The sequence below is a fragment of the Asparagus officinalis genome, chromosome 5 (assembly GCF_001876935.1).
Source record: "Asparagus officinalis chromosome 5, Aspof.V1, whole genome shotgun sequence".
Taxonomy (NCBI): domain Eukaryota; kingdom Viridiplantae; phylum Streptophyta; class Magnoliopsida; order Asparagales; family Asparagaceae; genus Asparagus; species Asparagus officinalis.
This window is the reverse complement of record NC_033798.1, coordinates 41840560-41855817: the sequence shown is the minus strand read 5'-3', so window position 1 is coordinate 41855817 and position 15258 is coordinate 41840560. Positions and strand designations below refer to the sequence as shown.

Sequence of the window (15258 nt, the reverse complement as noted above, 5' to 3'; positions counted from 1 at the left end):
AGCTTAGTTTCATATCGGTCAAAAATAATATGAAAATTCAAATTATTTTTAAATTATATTTGTTTTTTGTCAATTCAAATATCAACATGAAAATTTAAATTGGGTGTATCCCATTTAAACAAACATAAAAAAAAATCGGGATGTAAGAGTTTAAAGAAAAAAATGAGCACAAACTGCCCAAAATATTTAATCATGGTATTAAATCACGTGCATTGAACGTGTGTAAAAACTAGTATATATATATATATGAGTGGATAAAGACTTGGGGACAAACGTTTGCTATCTACTTAAGTTGACATAAACTCATCTCTATTAGTAAAAATTCTTATGTCAACTCAAATAGACCCTCCATTCCTCATTGATCAGGGTTTAGACGAGAAATTCGATCTGACCCGAATTCGTCCTGTTAGAAATCCTCTTTCCTAACCTAGACTAGAAACCCACTCTCCCCGAAAAGACAAGAGGCAGAAAGCATCGCCCATGGAAGAGGAGAGGGAAGAAGACGAGCTAATGCAAGAGATCAACACAGCAAACGACCTCTCACCTTCCGAAATCTGTAATTTTTTCAATCTCTCTCTCTCTCTTCCATTTCCAAGATTAGCTAAAAGGATAGCAACCCAAAGGTTTTCCATCAGCCAAAACCCTAAATCCCCCTTTGCAATTTGATCCGGTTGGTTGACGAAGAAAGCCATGTTTTTTTTTTTCGACAAATTATGTGGTGATGTTGTAAGTACTTCTCTTAGTGATTCATACTAACACCTTGCTAGTGCAAGTGATTAGTTTATAACTGGTCGATAAAAAGCTAACCCCGATGTACTCGTTGGAAAAATCTCATAAGGAATTTATCAAGAAAATTGCAAACTAGATGAAGGGATTTCTTTGCTAAAGACTATACACTTATTGAAAGCCTAGTTGGGGGAGGGATTGGAAGTAGCAAACCGCCCTCAACCAACAAAGTAGGCTGAAGCAGTTGCTATTCTGGTGTTATTGTTCAAAAGTGTTAAACTTAAAATTTCAATAGAGAAAAAAAATTAGTTTATTCAATGTTTTCATACTCTTCAGGCCTTACATGTATCATTTTTAGATAGCCCCCTTGACATCTTCCTTCTTCTAATTACGCCTTCAAAACGGACCAATGTATTAGTTTTTGGGTTTTTTTAGACAATTTAACCTTAGATTTAACACAGCACAAATTAATATCCTTTTTCCATATTCTCTTCCAAGTTTGGAGACAGGGTTATTTTTCTTTTTTCTTTTTTTAAATGGTGAAGAACATACGCGTAAATTTACCCCTCTGTGTGAGGTTTAATCTTTTCTGATAACTGTTTGACTGAGGGGTTAAGGAGAGTCAACCCACATCAACCTAGGAAACGCAAAAAAAATTTACATGTGCTAAGTGAGTTAACACTTCTTAATTCACTGAAAATAACAAAAGTTTTCGTTCTAGACGGGTTAAAAATAGTTAACCTCTCAAAGTGATGGTTTTACTAATCCACCTCTTTAGATGAGTTAAGGAATGACCCCTTATGTGTAAAGAAAATAGTAATAATCTATCTGCCCCCATTCGCTAAAGAAGAGCACATGACTTACAATAAATCTTGCTTAATAGGTTAACCAGTTTAATGTTTCTTTACTCTAAATGGATTTACTGATTTAACCGTTATCCCTCGTCCTTAAACCTCAGTCAAATGGAGCCTTTAACAACTTTGTGATTAAGGTCTTTTGAAATACATAAAATTAAAATTTCAACCAGGACTATATCGAGATCATTGATATTGAAGGGGGCTGTATTATATCAGAGCAAATTACTCTATTGTTTATAAATGTATAGGCTGGAGTTGGTGCAAAATTATTGACAAGGGAGACAACATCTCAAGTTTGTGAAAGGATCTGCATTCGTGTGCCTGTTGAACAACTTGACACATTGATATGAAAACGACTTGAAATGTTTTATAAATGTAATTGTCAAGTAAATTAATCCCATATTTATTATTTAAATTGTGCGTCTCCTTCTATGCAGGTCATTTTGTTGAAGAGAAACTTCAATCACTGGTGCAAAATGATGAAGCAGACTTTGGTGTTTGGACATCACTTGTATCAGAGATTGAGAATACTGTATGAGAGTATCTTGAATCTTGTTGTCAATTTTGGAATTTTATGTTTATTCTTGAATCTGACTTCTATTAATTATTTTGAAGACTCTTCACTCTTGTCCTGTTAAACATGACCTAATACATAAAAAAAATCCACAAAGAAATTTACCGAGTCCAAGTATCTAACATGAAAATGAGAATCGGAGATCTAAATGTCCGGGCAGCAATAATTGAGTGTGCTATAACTTTTTTTTTGATGACATGAACTTTAGCTTGTGATTTGACAACATTTCTCTTTTGCATGCATAATCTTTTTAAGGATCTCATATTGATTGACAAGCAAGTATAACAACAACTAACCAATCTTTATAGGCATGTCACCCGCTCATATTCACACATCATATTAGTCACGGTCTTATATTGGGCGGAAAAGATATCTACAAGAATCAATTATTTACATTTTTCTAGTTTGTAAGGTTTTTTTAATCCAAGATTGAAGTCCTAACCGCTATGTGCGTAGTTCATTTGTGCTTGAACAGGGAAGGTTTTAGAAATGATACACCTTCATATTTACTCCAGAAGCCTATAATGTGGACAAATTGACTCACATTGTAACATTTATTCTTTCACTCCCGCAAAAGGCCTAACCGGTGCAAAATTACATTGATTTGCTTGATTGAACTCTTTGTTTTTACATGGAACTCTTTATTTTTACATTGCTTACCTATTATGCTTGAACTAACACATACTTGCTTTACATTCTTTTTAAAAACTGCAATTGGAACTCATAACCAATTAAAAAAGTAGATGAATCCATGCTTCTCTTCTATGGTCCCCTCATATATTTTTTAAAAGTGTTAGCTTAAATTTTTTCCTTCATTTTCTCAATCATGTTGAATTTGGGCAATGATTATAGCTTGTGGGATTTTTCTTGAATATGCCTTCACAATTCTCAATTATGTTGTAGTATTCTATTTCCACAAGAGAATCACAAAAAGCCAATTACATCATGGACAAGAATAATATGCGTATAAGTTTATCTCACATCATAATAAGAACAAGTAGTAAAAGGGTTGAGAAGTAATAAACATATTATGAATTTCAGCTGATAGAAATAAGAGCTTAACAAAACTATGGTTAACACAACAATAATAACTAACAAGTTTATTATATATAACAACTTTTTAATTTCAACTAAAAGAAAAGTGGTTTCCACGACAATAATAACCAACAACTTGGTTCTTTATAATAGTTCTTTACCTATGTATACTTTAATTTCATTAACTTCAGGATCAAAACCCAAATATAAATTCCTTGTGACCTATAAGAAAAATAACAAATATAAAATTAGTGATATAATACATATATTTCAAGAAAAAAATAACAAATATAAAATTAGTGATATAGTACATATATTTCAAGTTAGTCAATGAAGTATAAATTGTAGTGAACTTCATACATATGTTCCAACCCTCCAACTATCTACTACTTCCAGCCGTCCACGAATTTCTTTCCATCTATCATATGTTCCAAATACCCCATAAATGATTAGCCATGAAAACGACAAGAATGATATTAATTTTCAACCATAAACTCAATGAGCATGACATGAGAAGATTAGTATCAATTTCGGCCATGAATGATGTTAGAATCAATTAGCATGAACTTAGCAATAAATTAGCACTAAGGTAACATAAACTAGTTGGCAGATAGGGTGTAAATTGGCCTGATATCAATGAAATTAGCATCAAATAGCATGAACTAACAAGAAATAGGATGGAATCGACCATTACCATAAAAGTTTATAAATTATTTTGATCCCAAAACAAGCCGTAAATCACAATGACACTTTTAAAAGAAAGAAGCAATGAAAGAATAACAGAAATTAAAGATCTAGCATTGTTTGTAAAAAATCTTTGGAATTTTAAGGATTGAAGCATTAGAGAGATGACAAGCACAAGAGAGAAGAGGGGGGTCATGATAAATGAAACTAATAAGTTTCCTAGAGGAGAAGATGGAAAGGAGCTTGTTTCCTTATAGTAGACTCAGTAGAGAGAGAAAAAGATGAAGAAGAGTCGGGAATTTTTTGAGTTAAGGATGGATAGGTTGTAAGCCGTAAATGGTTGTAATAAATGGTTAAAAAGCTCCCGTCTAGCTTGTCTAGAGCTCCTGTCTAGGCCTAGGCGGTACCTAGGCTCTGACCGCCTAGGTCTTGAGAGCGCATGGGGGAGCGAAAGCCACTTACGCAGACTGCACCACTAGGTATGGTCGTGATTTTCTTTGTGATTGCCTCCATGTCCTCTAACCTCTGAACTTCTTTAGCCTTCACCAACTAGGAACACCTCCTCCAACTTTTAACACACCTCCTCCAACACTTAAACAAAAAAAATCTTCCTAGGGCTAGCATTTATGCACTAGGAGCTAGTTTGGCACCTAGCGGTGCCTAGCGCTTTCAATAACATTGATTATAATTAAAAAATCAAAAAAGAAAAGGCCTTGCTCCTCGCCTAGGCGCTTAGGCCCTAGGCACAGGGTCCGACACGTAGGCCGCCTAGCGCTTTCTGTAACTTTGGTTGCAATTTAAAGGAGGTGTAGTTCATTTTTTGCAGTTGTGATTTGCGACCAAAATTTTCAAAGCTCATCCATTGCAATTTGCAAGTGAGCGCTAGTTTGCAATTACAGTTGCAAATGCAACTAAATATTTGCAATGAAGCAAACACTTGCAACTGGGTAAAAATGGCTCAGTTACATGCAATTGCAATTGTAAGCACCTTAGTTGCAGCATACTGAATAACCCCTCTTTCTCCTAAAATTTTATTCTAGCAGGAGCACAGAGGTTTGCTTTTTAGTTATTTGAATTTAAACTCCTCATGACAAGATAAGATACTCTTTCTACTCGCCAAGTGGCTTTTCGGTCTTTCCTGTTCTCTTGCTTATAGTTATCTGGCTAAGTTCCTGGAAAGTGGAAACTCTTACTAGTGAATTGTAGGTTCACTGCTGGCCATAATAATTGTGTAATCTGAACTAACTCTTACGTAATATGATTATTATAAAAGTTTTTAAGGTATTGATCCCTCAAATCTTATGTATTTCCCTCAGTTCTTGATATTATCATAATAGTCCCTCAGAATCCACAAGTTGAATCAAATCAATCCCTCTAGCCTATAAAAAATTGTCAACTATACCCCTTTAAAAGTAACGACTGTTACATTCTCCTAACTATCCGTTGTATCCATCTTCCTCCTCATTTATCAGAAGGCTCTCCTTAAACCCATAGTAATACAAAAGCTTCAAACACCAGACTGCTATCTCCTGTTGGAATGTCAGTCACCGAATACATAACTTACAACATTATGATCATGCTCCTTCACAAGTTGTCACCATTCACTTCTCATCACCGCTCCGAATGTCCTTCAGCATTACCTAATCTTTTTACCAGCAAAGATCCGCTTCTCACAAATGATGAGCTCAACGATCTTATTTCCATTGTGTATATGGTTTGAAACAACTTTGTCTCCAAATTTTGTTATCTGGAGATATTTGAAATTGCTTTGAAACAGTTTTTATGAATTAATAATAACTTGGGAACGTGCTAAAGATACAGGTTCTGGCTTCCCGATAAGTTTATATGTATTAACGAATTTGTTTTAAAATAGATGCTGCTTTTGGCTGCACACAATTTGGGCTGTTTAACTAGTTCAAGCTGAGGTTCCATTTGCTCATGATAATCGGGGAGGGGTTTGCAGAGAGAGAGGATGAAGTGGGGGGGCGGGGGGAAGCAGGTTTAAACTTTAATATTAATATCCAATCTTACATTCATTGTTATCTAACTTATCCCGACACCTCATTTGTGCTCTATGCCCATGTTCGACGTGCTCCTTGACGCTCCTTTTATGCATGCATTTATCCAGACACGTAATCAATTATATAATTCTTGTTTTAGTTTAAAGTACACGTTATACACTTCTCGGATGTTGTATCTTACTCTTGACGTCTCAACTTGATGGAAACGGATCGCCGTCATGTTAGCCCATACCCAGTTCAAAAGTATACCTTTAGAGGATCATTTGGGTATCTAGTTTAAAGACGAGCTGTTTTCCAACTTTATAATCTACTTAATAAATAAAACATAAAAATGTTGAAGGACTTTCAGTTTTCATAACACGTGAATCAAAGAACAAAAGCAATCTCATGTAATCTATTAATTTTAGTGTGTATATATGTAAATGTAAATGTAAATGTAAATGTATATATATAGTCATGTCCTCATATTCTACCTTTATTACAAATTGTTTGTCACTCACACCCGTGTAACATGGATTGCTAGGCTAACTCTGATAGATTAGCAGTTGATAAGTTTTTAACTAAACCTTAGTTAATTTCTAATGAAAAAGACTAACTTGGACTAATTTGGTTTACCTTATTAGTTTTGAGGAACTTGTATCAAAATTTCAAGATTGAAGGACTTATTTCTAAGTATATTAGATTTGAGGCTCCAGTATTGCAAAAACCCTAATTATAAAGCACCGTAATATCTATTTGGATGCCAGTTTAGTAGACCAAGTGTGGAATGCTATTTGCATTTTCTTGTGTGAACATGATGTTTCATGGAGGTGGACTGATCTGGTGCCATGGGCTTTGAAGAAATGAGGTGGTAAAGGAGCTATAGCAAAAATTAAACGTGCCTCTTTTACTTGCTGTGTGTATCATGTCTGCCAGGCCAGAAATGAATTTATTTTCAGAAAGAACTCTTCTGTTATTAATGATCTTATTGCCAAAATCAGGTTCTTTTTTAAAATCCAACTCGACAATGTGAAGAAGGTAGCAGACAATGTGAAGAATAGAGAAATTTGAAGAGCTTTATGCATATTCCCAGATTTTACTCTAACAAAGCAATGATTAGCTTCAGTTTTGTACTTTTGAATTTTATTCCTTTGCTGAGAATTTATGCCTTTGTCTCTGTTCTTCGGTATGTGAATGAGGATGTGATTGTACAGGTTTTGTTATTCAGACATGTTACGTGCATGCTCTGATTTCTATGTTTTGTGTTTGAGTTTGTGAGCTAGAGTCTGTAATTAATGTTCATATTTGGTAATGGAAAGATATACTTGTCTTGCCCCAAAAAAGTACCAGAATATCTACTCCATCCAGGAGTGTAATCAAATAAAGTTTTATACCCATAGGCGAAGCAATGCCTGGAAGCTGGAACATCACATTTACATAGTTATGAGTCTTATGACAGCAATTACTAATATATTCATCAAGTACTTGTTTTTGCAGTCTAACTTGTTAAATGGTAACTTTCCTCACGGCCTGCACCTATTATTATTTGTAATATCACTGACAGTTTTTCCTGGAATTCTGCACCCACAATTATTTGGCAATGCTTCTATTTTCTTAAGAATTCTCACTTACTCAGCCAAAACAAACTTCTAGGCGAAGGCATTACTTATAGCTATCTTTATTGACTTGTCAGTTGTCATCATATTTATTATTTTTCTTTGTGCAAACCAAGCGAAGTCAGTAACTGGCCCATGTACCACTGCTGTTGAAAGTCACAAAGTAGCTTGCCAATGCTATGATATGTGAATGTGAGAATAGACTACTTTGATTTTTCATTTTCCTTCTTTTTTTGCCCCAAACTGCAACCAGATTCCCTTGTCAGAGTGTACTAGTTTAATCATGTATCTTTTATCATTTATATTTCAGTTTTAATGCTTGTCAAGGACTCAAGGGCATAGGTTAGTGGAAACTGATGATTCTATTTGGATGTCATTAAGCTCGTTCTTGTGGCTATAATGCCAAGACATAAGACAACATGTCTGCCAAAAGTTAGTTGTTCTAGCTTATAGTTGTTTATAGCTTTTAACTTATCTTGTATGTTCAAATGATTTATACGTTTGCCTTATATTTTTCCTTATGCTTGCTATTGTCCTGCAGAATAATATGGAATGTATTTGCAAGGTATATGATGCATTTTTGCATGAATTTCCTTTATGCTGCGGCTATTGGCAGAAGTATGCAAGACATGTGGCACATTATTGTACCTTAAACGAGGTAGAGAAAGTGTATGAAAGAGCAGTTGAAGCAATACCGTATTCTGTTAATCTCTGGGTCAGTTTTTGCAGCTTTGGTATGTTGGCATATGAAGATCCTGCTGATGTTCGAAGGTTAGATAATATAATGTTTATTTCTTTTTTTTCCTCCCATAAATTACTCAGATAATGAACTTTATCTTCTCATTAGCACATAATGTTTATCACATTTATGATGAATTACATGTTAATTTCTAATCTTGATATAGCTGATGAGAACAGCAAAAGGAGCATCAAATGAAAAGTTCTTTTTCCTGTTTGTAATTATATGGTATTGGTTCTTGTATATGTAATCTTGTATAGAGGGGTAATTGGGTAAAGTACTCATTATCACATGCTTTCTTAATCTTAGTTCCTAGCAATCCACCGTTGAAATTAATGGGTGAAAGTTTTACTTAGTTGTAACAGTATGAGATTGAAAGAGTGTGCATACATGAGTGCAAGACTGCCATATAAGTGCAAAGGAAAAACTTGTCTGACTGAACAAATATAGCAATCTGCTGCTTGATGAATGTTTAAAGTGACCAAAATGGTGCATAATGTTTGTGAAATAAGCCATTACCTGTTTGAGGCTCTGTTCCCTTCAGCCCTTTGACTTGCAGATACATTTTGGACAAAGGATAAATTCATTCTCTAGTTTCTAAATGCAAATACGTGCAAATGTACTTTATAAACTGCAAGTGGGTCCTCTATTGGTTTAAAGGAGAATACTTGTACCATTAACTTGTACATGTAGATTTTTGTGTTCTCTGAATCTTCTTTTCTCTATGTTACAAGCATTTCTTTGGCAAAAGGAGTACTTGTAACCAAGGGGATTTATGTTAAGTGAACAATTAATTTATATTTGTGAAGATAATGAACAAAAAAGTATAGGCTTGACGTTTCTAGTCTTATCAAGAACTTGAAATGTAATAAATCTGTCAAATAAAGGTTCACATTGGGCTCAGATCAGCAGTTTCTTATGCAGTAGATTAGTTACCGCAAAGTGGGCTGGGGTTGCTGAGGTTTTATATTATATATCAAGTTACATAGATCTGCATTCTGCAACAAGTTCTGCATTTATCTACACATATTGCCACTCAGAAACAATCTTATGGGCATTTCCAAATTTAGATTGCTATTTGCTTCTGTAGTTAGAATATCTTGTCCCCATTTTTGCCTCACACAGCAAGCAATATTGAAAGTTTTAATGACAAATGCGAATAGTTAATAAATTGTCACTAATATCTACAAACTTTATGAGTCATACTACCCAATACACGTTTCCAGTTGCTCTGTCACTTTCCTGAAATTTTCTCCTTTTCCTTTTCCTTTTGCTGAAATGAAGTTTATGCTGGTTTGTTGACTTATGTTTTGTAATGAACAATAGTTATTACTAATGAATTCGGCTTTGTACTACTCAGTACTCGCTGATATTGTTGTCTTAAGAAAGACAACAACAACAATAACAACAACAAAAGCCTTTACCCAAATTCTTGATGTTGCCTGCATGAATCCTATTTGTTCATTCAGTTCTGTTAATTTCTATCTCCCTTGTTAATCACTATCACATCCTTCTTAATTGCTTCCAATCATGTTCTAGTAAAAGGAAGAACCAAACAAATTTAGTGCTGATGTTTAAGGATTATGTTCATCACCAGCAAATTGTTAAAGAAAGAACAAACACAACTAATTTCTAGCTAGCTATCTCTAAATGATAGTATATCATGGGATTCTCTATTTGGGGATCATTTTCTTGCATTTTGCTTTTATGATTTAGCAAATAGCTCTAGTTAGTTTAGAGGGTGTGCATGTCTGATCGTAACTACCATTCAGTTATTTCATATCAATTACTTGCTTTAATAACTTCAAGTTGCATACTTACCTGCAGAGTTGGACATATAAGTCGTGGGTACCATTAATTATTATATATCTTAATTAGACACTTGTCAAACAGTATTCTATTAATATGGGTTCAGTATTACTGTAATCAACTCCATGTAGATTCTAGTTTGTGTGACGTGAATCTTTGTTCATTTCTGGTCCCGATTGTCGAAACAAGTGATCAAGAACAAAAGAAAGAATATAACTGTGTAACTGATTCATTCGAGTCTCAAGTCCTGCTGATTAGTGTTTGAATACTTAGTTTTTCATCTTAGATTTGTTTGTGGTATTTGGGGCTTACAATGTTAATCTCAGAGTTTGAAGTTGTGATTTCTCCAGGAGTAATTTTGACAGGTGTGATTATTTAACTTAATTATATTTCCACCATATTTAGTAAAATCCTATTAGTTGCTTTCTAATTTTTGAGTAATCATTATTGTTTTATAAGGTACAATCTACCATCATCATAATCCTTCAATTTTCATGTCTTCAGAAGCAGATGCATGTTTGATGCACATACATGTACATGTGGAATAGTTGAAATAACAGCAGTAAACACTCACAAGTCTCATAGCCCAAATTCTAGTATGAGTAGGCCTACTTCATGCTATGAATTATTTAAAGTAGCCGTGTACCGTGAACTAATGCACTATTTGTGTATTTGCCGAGTTGTGCCTTTAGCTAAAAGATAACTTCTGGAAACCAAGGTGAGCGTATCAGCACATTATTTTAAAACACTAGGTTCAAGATTTTTGTTTGGGGAATATAAACCCTTAAGAAAGTTCTCAATTAGATATCAATTCCCTAAAGATTCAAATGTGGATATTGGTGCCCTGTGATATAGATCTCATCTTTTATAAGTTCCTCTAGATAGTAGCCATCAGTAAGATAATTATGAAGAAACGGTAGGTATCTCACCAAATTGCCATGATATCAATTCTCAATGAAACTCTTTAACGCTATGTGTTAGATATTATTGGTATTTAGATTTAGGAGATATTATGAGATATTGTTGATATATTATGAGATGTGATTGGATATGAGTTTATTTCATACTTTTTTTTGTAATATCCTTCTAATTTTTATTTAAGAGAGGTTAAGGTTAGATGAATAGTAACTTTGCCTTCTCTCTTTCTGTACATGATATCAGAACCTAGTTGATCTTAGGTAACTTCTCTCATCTTCCTAGTGTGGAGGCCGTTGAAGGGTTTTTTTTCATGGCCTTCCTGCTTCCCTCGGTGGCTTAGACAACATCTTCCGTGGCTTCGACAACATCTTTGATTTTGTTATCAGAGTGCTTGATCAATCAAGGGTTAAATGAATAATATCTTTGGCTTTTCTATTTCTCTGCATGGTATCTGTAGAGAATGAGAGAAGTGAAAGTTATTCTTCATCTAACCCTTACCTCTCCTAAGTCCTAAATAGAAATTAGGAGGACATTAGAAAACAAGTATGAGATAAACTCATTTGCAATCACATCTCATGATATCTCAACAATATCTCATAATATCTAAATCTAAATACCAATAATATCTAACACTCCCCTCAAGCTGGAGCATATATTACTATCTATGTCCAGCTTATTACAAATCGAAATAAAATAGCTAGTTGCAAGAGCTTTAAGAATATCATCTTTGATTTTTACATGGTATCAGAGTAATTGATCAATCAAGGGTTAAATGAATAATATCTTTGGCTTTTCTATTTCTCTACACTATGGAATTGGACAACTTCAGGTTAACAGAGAAAAACAGATGGAGAACTCTTCGAATTTAAAAGGTTAAAGCACATACAATACGGTCATTTTCCAAGGAACTATATCCTAAAAGTGAAACCCCGCCTTTTTAAAAGATAGAACACACTTATGTGCATAGTTATTCTTTTGTTTTTCATTTCTATTCTGACTTCCAGCACCACAGTATTTCTCTTTCTTTTTTGTTCTTAAATTGTTAAACCCCATTCCAGTAATATATTTCTCTTTTTCTTTTTTTTTCAATACTGTGTAGATTGTTTGACAGAGGCCTTCTCTTTGTTGGTAAGGATTACTCAAGCCATCTTCTTTGGGATAAATATATTGAGTTTGAGTTCTCTGAGAAACAGTGGAATCACTTAGCTTATGTTTACATCAATACTTTGAGATTCCCGACGGAAAAGTTAAACAGCTATTACATAAGGTATGTTCAAGAGATATGACTCATCACTGTTTCTACGTTTACTTTTTTGTTTCTGCGCGTGCGTTTCATGTCTTTATCTGTATCACTTCAAAATTCAATTGCACTTGCGTGGGAGTTTAAAATATGGTATTAGCTTTAGCATTTCCCCCCAAGTTTTAACATGACCACATGCTTCTTCTTGCTACTTTGATGCTGATTAACATTTTGCAAAGGTTATGAGTTGTTGAATGCCATTCTTCTTTTAAACATTTCAGCTTTAAAACGTTGGTGGCAGCATGGGAAGAAGAGATGGAATGTGAAAAGCACATCAAAGTGGAAAATGGCTCTTGTGAAAAAACAGTTGCAAACAGTTGTAAAGATGAAGAAACCTTGAAAGTGATCAGGGATCTTCTCATCCTACAAGATGGATTTTTTAAGCCCAGCATGGTGAAAAAATATTTATCAGTTGGGGAGCTGTTCTACCATAACTCAAGACAGATGGATGAAAATATCAATTCCTATGAGGCATGCATACAGAGGCCTTATTTCCATGTGAAACCACTTGATAACTGTCAACTTGAGAATTGGCATAAATATCTTGACTTCATGGAGGTGCAAGGAGATTTTGACCGGGTATGGTTTTTTTTTCTCGTTTTGATATTTGGGTGGTATTTGCTTGGCTTCCTTTCTGTTTATCTGAATAACAACCTTTCTAATGACAGACAGTAAAACTTTATGAGCGATGTTTAATTCCTTGTGCTAATTACTCAGAGTTCTGGATTCGTTATGTTGAATATGTTGAAGCTAAAGGTGGTAGAGAAATAGCAAACCATGTATTACAGCGAGCGCAAAAAGTATTTCTCAAGGTATCAATTTACATACGCTTTGTTGCGTACTTATATATGTATTTCACTGAAACTCTTCATATTGAGCTACTTCTATTGCTACGTACTTATACATGTATTTCACTGAAACTCTTCATATTGAGGTACTTATATTGCTACGCATGAATGTGCATTTTAATGATGTGATCGCCTAGAACATAGCCCTTCTGGATACACCTGAATCTTTTGTTAAGTGGCTGAACATCAGATAAACAACACTTAAAATAAATCTAAGCTTAAGGAAATTCTAGATTAATTTATATATGGATTATGATAAGTGACCGGATTGCAACTTGATATGAAGATCCAACCAAATCGGTGATGTTTCTTTTGAACTACTTCAGGGTTTGGGTTCCAAGCCCTTAAAACCAATCAATTACTATGTCAATGTAAACAAGTTTTGACTTATAAAAAGTAATTGAAAAGGTCGGAGATAGAGTTTCACGAATTATAAGATCAGTTTATATGTATGGTGTGTTTGTGTGTGCGTGCGGGCAGATATGTGTGTATGTACTCATACATATTGGGTATAATGAGCATGAGTTGAGCTCATTTAGAGCTGCCAAACAAAAAGATTGGTGTGGACCAACTGCGTGGATGTGAATAGCAGGGTAGACTCACCACTAGTTTCCACCCTCACTGCTGGTCTAGCTCTTGTTAGCTCATTTAGCAAATTGTTTGGCTACATACATATGCATACTATTTATATATTTATGTATAGGAACTAATTACCCAAATGATGCAAATGGGACTGACAACCGAATTATACTGAGATGTTCAAGTAATATAGTTAGTAATTTGAGCCCAGCATATGCATCTGGCCTATGAAGCTATCTAATTGTATACCCATATTAGGTCCAAGGAAGAAAGCTTCATTATTAATGGAAGAATCGGTCCAATATCCAATCTAGTATTTTTTATCATTTAGCTTTAACCTGTAATTCCATCAGCTTCCCCCATTAAAAACCATAAAATACAGAGCTAGTGACGTTTGCTGACTGAGTTGTAGTGATGACCTAGTCTTAATATAAAGAATAACTTCTATCTTGTTGCACAATGACCGCATGTTGATTAAAGTGGACAATGGCCTTACCAATTAGTTGGGCGGTAATTTTGTTTTAGGTGCAAAGAACTCTGTTTGACTTTTCCCCTTGCGTGCGTTAAATAAGGTCAATGAAGTATTCCTGTAAAATATTCCTTGCACCCTGGAAAGATTTTCTTTTGATGTTAGTGAATACCTGCTAGCAATGTTTTGATCCTTCCTAATTTTTTAAGGTGACACTTGTATCATATCCCATTGCACAGTGTTCTTTAATCCTTGCACCCTGGAACTTAACTGTTAGGTGGATCCCATGTATAAGTAGAAAGTTATGGGCCATATTCTTGTATAGCTCAAAGCGAATGCAGTTCTTTTTCTTGTACAAATTCTTGTTTACATCTTGATCATTGTTATCCTTAACAGGACACCACGTAGATAGGGCAATCCTGTCTAGATACATAAACTATTGAGTACCAAGCAATGATTAACCAATCAGCTTATCATTTATCAGTTGCCTGTTAGCTCTGCTAAACATAGTAACCATCCATTAGAACTCAAATTAACTAATCGTTATCAGAAGCAGAAAGAAATGAATGACGTCTCTTTATAACAGTTTTTTTTCCATTACAGATACTTGTTTACAGCTTGATCATAGTTATTCTTAACAGGACAACTTGTAGATAGGGCAGTCCTGGCTATATGCATAATGTCACGCCCCAAAACTGCAGTAGAAATTCATAAATATGGGTTACGCCATAACAACTCATGGACAAGACAAGTCCCATGCACCGGTCAAGCCTGGCACTGCATATCACATAGCTTGTCTCAAAGCGTATATAGACCTGTTGATGGAGTCTAGAGCAAACTATATATATAATCGGTACTTACAACCTGCAAGCTCACCGTTACGAGCATTTTACAAAATTAAAGCACATTGTTGATTGTATGTAACACCAAAAGCAAGAATCTTTTCCATATAAACACCTCTTAGCATTGCGCTACAACCAAAAGTTTGACTGAGTACGTAGCTAAGCCAGATCTAAAAAGTTAAAAAACGACGGGGTGAGCTAGGGTTTAATGAGAACATTTTCCACTAGAGTTTCTAGATAACTAATAAAATAATAATAATAA

At 34.5% G+C, this 15258-nt stretch overlaps 1 protein-coding gene across 1 annotated transcript in view; it reads left to right on the top strand.

Annotated features, from left to right (window-relative positions):
- LOC109841750 overlaps positions 321-15258 on the top strand; it is a gene marked incomplete at its 3' end in the record, with an annotated part of 49954 nt that continues 35016 nt past the window's right edge. The window contains exons 1-6 of the mRNA XM_020410693.1: positions 321-556; positions 2021-2115; positions 8034-8263; positions 12058-12225; positions 12480-12837; positions 12927-13070. Coding sequence (XP_020266282.1) covers positions 481-556; positions 2021-2115; positions 8034-8263; positions 12058-12225; positions 12480-12837; positions 12927-13070 — 1071 coding nt within the window. The remainder of the gene's footprint in view (positions 557-2020; positions 2116-8033; positions 8264-12057; positions 12226-12479; positions 12838-12926; positions 13071-15258) is intronic.